Source organism: Eleutherodactylus coqui, chromosome 1 (genome assembly GCF_035609145.1).
Source record: "Eleutherodactylus coqui strain aEleCoq1 chromosome 1, aEleCoq1.hap1, whole genome shotgun sequence".
Lineage (NCBI taxonomy): Eukaryota > Metazoa > Chordata > Amphibia > Anura > Eleutherodactylidae > Eleutherodactylus > Eleutherodactylus coqui.
The window spans coordinates 43,883,864-43,889,863 of NC_089837.1; the positions used below are offsets into that span (position 1 = coordinate 43,883,864).

The following is a 6,000-nucleotide window of genomic DNA, read 5'->3' on the forward strand; positions in this document are numbered from 1 at the left end:
CTCTCCTTTCACGCTCGCATCTCATGCAGTGTCACAGCCTGATAGCTACACTGGCAATTTAGGTGACGGACCTTCTTCTTTCAGCCTCAAGCGCCCCGGGACGTAGAAAGAGGCTCCATGATGTTTGTTTGGTTTGTCTTCGCGTCGCTAAAAGCAGAAGTAGACATTGAGCTCGTCATAGTGATACTGACAGTCTGATGGCCGCTTCTACTTTCACGTGTGCTGAGCAGTCGACACGCCAATATCATGAAGCGGAGCTCAGCATTTGGTTATCTGGAGGAGAAAAAAAATTAGTAAATCGTTTCACAAGAGGTTTATTACCGTTAGGGGAAATTTTTGAAAGTTTTTCGACATGACCGGATTTCCAAAAAGTTTACATTTTTTTCCCCCTCGCTGCCCCTCAATTCCCGATCTGCTTTTAATTGCTCAATATGATGCAGTAATTGATGCGGGGTGCACTCTAGTGGGCGCTCTAACATATACAGAGCATTGTCAGGCTTTGAAAGGGGTTTTCCAAGATTTGCACATTGACCAATATTTAGGCCTCCTTCACCCGCGCATGGACATAGCGTTTTTGCTCAATGACCAAGGTTTGGTTTGCGCACTCATCGGTGTGTTTTACTGTATTTTTTAACCCCTCGCAAGGCGTGTTGGTTTGGGTGGTAAACAAAGACGCAGCGACTAATTAGTTCCAGATGTGTTCTTTTTACTGCGCATCTCCTAGCGTATTGCGCATGCATTAGCGCACCCCCCATTGATTTTTATGGGGATATTTGGTGCTCAAATGCGCCGAAAATTAGAACATGCCTTTTTTGGGGGCGCAACCAAAATGCATATGCGAAATACTGAAATGCGAACAAACCTAAAGGGTTCTGTTCTCTGTGTATTGCTTGTGTGACTCTGGCCTTAGGTTCACGTCACAAGGGCGAATGCGTATTTGCGCATGCCTCTGCACAACTTGTTACTCACTAAACTAGGCTTTTTTGCATATATGTTGGCGTATTTTACTGTTCTTCCAAACCCTTGTATATTGGGGAGGGGCTTAGCCAAGAGGGTGTGGTTTAACAATCTTTTAGTCATAGGGTCTTTTACCTACAACCTGACAGTTGTCCCAGCAATAGGCTCCCTAATATTAAGGGTATGAGCCTTGCACCCCACCAATGCTGCAGTCCATAAGAGGCGCCATATGCATGATGAATTAATAAGATCTTATTGTAAAACCAATTTCATTTCCAACCACAGGTACAAAATTTCCCATTAAATGGACCGCCCCTGAGGCCATCAACTTTGGAGTCTTCACCATTAAGTCGGACGTGTGGTCCTTTGGAATTCTTCTGACCGAAATTTTGACCTACGGTCGAATCCCGTACGCAGGTAATCCACCATGTCTTTTGTAAACTCGTTAACTCCTCTGCAACCGCCAATGGTAAATTTACATCACTGCTGCCTTGGCTGTGTGCAGCAGTGACAAAAATTTATGTCAGCTGCTCCCCTGGAAATTGTGGGGTCCTCCTCCAGTGGTGAAATGCCTGAAGCAGGCTGTAACTAACATCTTGCTTAAGCGCCCTCATCGGGACCTGTTTGGTTTATGTCCAGGTGAAGTCCAATCACAACGCTGGCTGGGGAAGTTTGTATACAACAAACTTTCCTGGCATGTCAGCGCTGTACCAGCGTCTCTCCCCTTCGCTCTCCTCTGTTCTCCTGTCAGGGCTTATTGACACAAGAGATATTCTCACCTTATCAGTTATCCTTATAACTGTATCAGCAACACTGTAGTACACCAGGAGAGACTCCTGCTTCAACCTCTGTCCCGCACTAAGCACCTCTTTCAACTACTTCCTGTCTCTTCTTCCTGCGCAGCTCTGTTCCTCCATTCCTGCCCTGTCTTAAAGAGACAGTGCCATTACAAAGAAAACAACATCATACTGTCATTAAACAGCACTAAACTGTATCCACCTTACACTAATATAAAAAAACCTGTGAGGCAAAGGTCTCTTTGTAAAATTTAGTTCGAAAATTTGGATTGTTTTTTGTTTTCTCCTTCAGGTAGGACCAACCCTGAGGTCATACAGCTCCTAGATGAAGGCTATCGTATGCCCTGCCCAGAACAATGCCCAGCAGAACTGTATGATATCATGCTGAAATGCTGGAGAGAAAAGCCAGAAGACAGACCAACGTTTGATTATCTACAGTCAGTTTTAGAAGATTTTAGCACAGCGACTGAGAAACAGTACGAAGATGAACTTTGAGATTTCATGGCCAGCCTCAGATGAAGGCAGCAATGGACAAGGACTAATCATGGCCAATGACTTATTGTATATTACTTTCAATGGAGCCCAGGTCATGTGATACAGGATAAAATAGTGACTTCCCCGACTCTAATCGGAGTATTCCCTGCTTTTAATGCTATATCCCTCTACCCAATTGCCACCAATTTAGTATCTTGGATTTTTCTTCAGTTGAGCCATATGATTGGTAGCAGGTATGGCGAACACCAGCTTACCTGTAGAAAGGTTGTCAAGAATACTCATTAAAGTGAAGTAAAACTGGGCACTGCTAAGGGTCTAACAACCATGGGTGCCTATAGACATCCATGAAGAACATCAAGTGTTGGACCTTCACCTGAAGATGTTACTTGAGCATGGCACTTTCCACTCTCCTGTCAACATTTCCCATTCAGTTGGCAAGTAGTCAGTTGAAACCGTGTTCTCGGTAGTCTACATCCAGGGAACCAGAGACGTGCTGGAAGTCCATTTGTAACCATATGCATAAGAAACTGACTCTTGGTGCACAAAAAGAGCAACTCCTTGCACTCAGTTGCGTCCATGGAGGACAGCTTACTCCTTAGCTAATGCATGTAAGTGTCTGCATACACAGGGTCATGCAGAGAATACACACTGAGTAGCCATCTTATTAGAGACACTAGCCCTTTCATGATTGGAGATTCCATGTAAGGAAGCCCGACCGCTGACTCCGGAGTGCAGGATACAATTATTGTATTTTTGTTGGTCACTTTCAGTGTAAATCCAAATGATATGGCAACATCCAGCCATCTGAGTGACTTCCAATGAGGCCAAGTCATCAGCGCTAGACTACTAGGGCCAGGATTTCACTGCCTACCTTGTACTGCGAACCTTGTGGGGTTTTCTCATGCGGCGGTGTGGAAGGTATACCAAGAATAAACATCCAGCGAAAGAGGATCGTGTGGATGTAAAAAAGTCATTGATGAAAGGGGTCAGAGGAGGGTGTCAAGAATCATCCTAATGACTAGATGCTGCGCAGTCAAGATCAGCCGAATACAACACTGGTGTCCCACTAGCGCACTTCTAGATGGGGGTCTCTAATAATGGCCATTCAGGGTAGTTTTCATTTGCACAGGGTTGCAGTGCACTGTGACTTTAAGTTCCTGTTACTTCTCATTTATCTGTGGTGCGCTCTGACTCTGCAGTCTTTGTGGTGGTTTCTCCTCTTTGATCACATTGTCACACATGGCGTCACCTGTATTTTATAGTTCAAGCAACTTTTTTTTTTAACATTTTTTAATTATTATTTTTGATGTGTCAATAACAAACCAGAAAGACATTTACATAGTAAGCAGTAAAAGACTCTTGTCTTGTGGGACTTTTGCACAGAGCTTGTTTGAGTGATTTGTTTGAGTGATTTGCAATCTGGGAATGGTCAGCATTACAGCAGGCACTATACAATGTAATCTGATATAGGAACAAATTACCTCTGTTTTGTAGGAGTTCAACTAGGCTTTTAAGGGTGTATCAATCAACAAGCTTTCAGTTTCCAGTAGCAACAATCAGAATATTGAGTGCAGCTCTGGAGTATAATACAGGATGTAACTCAGGATCAGTACAGGATAAGTAATGTATGTGTAAGCCGCCGACCGGGGTGGGCTTTCCAGAATACAGCGAAGTCCTGAACAAAAGACGCGACTCGAAACCAAGACTGTTTCACCATCTTACATATGTACACAGTGACTCCACCAGCAGAATAGTGAGTGTAGCTCTGGAGTATAATACAGGATGTAACTCAGGATCTGTACAGGATAAGTAATATATGTACACAGTGACTCCACCAGCAGAATAGTGAGTGTAGCTCTGGAGTATAATACAGGATGTAACTCAGGATCAGTACAGGGTCAGTAATGTATGTACACAGTGACTCCACCAGCAGAATACTGAGTGCAGCTCTGGAGTATAATACAGGATGGAACTCAGGATCAGTACAGGATAAGTAATGTATGTACACAGTGACCCCACCAGCAGAATAGTGAGTGCAGCTCTGGAGTATAATACAGGACGTAACTCAGGAGCAGTACAGGATAAGTAATGTATGTACACAGTGACTCCACCAGCAGAATAGTGAGTGTAGCTCTGGAGTATAATACAGGATGTAACTCAGGATCAGTACAGGATAAAGAATGTATGTACACAGTGACACCAACAGCAGAATAGTGAGTGCAGCTCTGGAGTATAATACAGGATGTAACTCAGGATCAGTACAGGATAAGTAATGTATGTACACAGTGACTCCACCAGCAGAATTGTGAGTGCAGCTCTGGAGTATAGTACAGGATGGAAATCAGGATCAGTAAAGGATAAGTAATGTATGTACACAGTGACTCCACCAGCAGAATATTGAGTGCAGCTCTGGAGTATAATACAGGATGTAACTCGGGATCAGTACAGGATCAGTAATGTATGTACACAGTGACTCCACCAGCAGAATAGTGAGTGTAGCTCTGGAGTATAATACAGGATGTAACTCAGGATCAGTACAGGATAAAGAATGTATGTACACAGTGACACCAACAGCAGAATAGTGAGTGCAGCTCTGGAGTATAATACAGGATGTAACTCAGGATCAGTACAGGATAAGTAATGTATGTACACAGTGACTCCACCAGCAGAATTGTGAGTGCAGCTCTGGAGTATAATACAGCATGGAAATCAGGATCATGTCAATGAATATATAAAAAAGTTTTGGATTTTAAAAATTAAAAATTGTTACATTCTTAAGTCCAAAATTGATCATGTCTAGAGATGAGCGAGCATACTCATCCGAGTATTAGGGTGCTCGAGATGCTCGTTACTCGAGACGAGCACCACGCGGTACTCGTCTCGATTAAAACGAGCACTGACCATTGAATTCAATGGAGCCGGCAATACAGCCGGCTCCATTGAAAGCAATGGGCTGCCGGCGAGCGCGGGATGAATTTTCGGGAACGGCTTAAAAATATAAGCCCTTACCTGAAAATCATCTTAAAATGTGTAGCAATAAAAAAAAATGTATACTCACCTTTCCGCTGCAGCCGGAGTTCAGCCGCGTCTGGCCGGCAGTTCTCCTGAACTGCTTTCTGTAGTATTCAGCAGGTGGGGATTTAAAATCCCCGCCTGCTGAATGAGCTGCTTCTGATTGGTCACAGGCTCACCAATCAGAGGCAGCTCTCACTCACCCATTCATGAATTCATGAATAGGTGAGTGAGTGCTGCCTCTGATTGGCTCAGTGCAGGGACCAATCAGGGGCAGCTCTCAGCTGTCATTCATCCCGTGCCCACCGGCAGCCCATTGCTTTCAATGGAGCTGGCTGTATTGCCGGCTCCATTGAAATCAATGGGCTAACATAGTTCTTCTCTGCCACAGCTGTTACAGCTGTGGCAGAGGAGAACGATCTTTATGCTGACAGTGCGCAGGGGGGGGGGGTCTCACTCTTGCCACTATTGTGGCTTAATAGTGAGACCTCGGAGCCCGAAATGCAGCCCTGCATGTTGCTCCTCGCCTGCCCTATCCATTTCTGTGTTTTTTACATGACTTTGGTGATTTGCTAAGATTTTCACAAATGAAAACCTTAGCGGAGCACCAGTCATATACCAAAATGCTCGAGTCGCCCATTGACTTCAATGGGGTTCGTTACTTGAAACAAACTCTCGAGCATCACTGAAAGTTCGACTCGAGTAACGAGCACCCGAGCATTTTGGTGCTCGCTCATTT

At 44.4% G+C, this 6,000-nt stretch overlaps 1 protein-coding gene across 1 annotated transcript in view; it reads left to right on the top strand.

The window, feature by feature from the left end:
- The window catches only part of LOC136620292 (tyrosine-protein kinase Blk-like), a 35,727-nt gene extending 33,323 nt beyond the window's left edge, over positions 1 to 2,404 (top strand). Inside the window, exons 11-12 of the mRNA XM_066594993.1 lie at positions 1,243 to 1,374; positions 2,047 to 2,404. Coding sequence (XP_066451090.1) covers positions 1,243 to 1,374; positions 2,047 to 2,249 — 335 coding nt within the window. The 3' untranslated portion in view covers positions 2,250 to 2,404. The remainder of the gene's footprint in view (positions 1 to 1,242; positions 1,375 to 2,046) is intronic.
- The last annotated feature ends 3,596 nt before the right edge of the window (positions 2,405 to 6,000 follow it).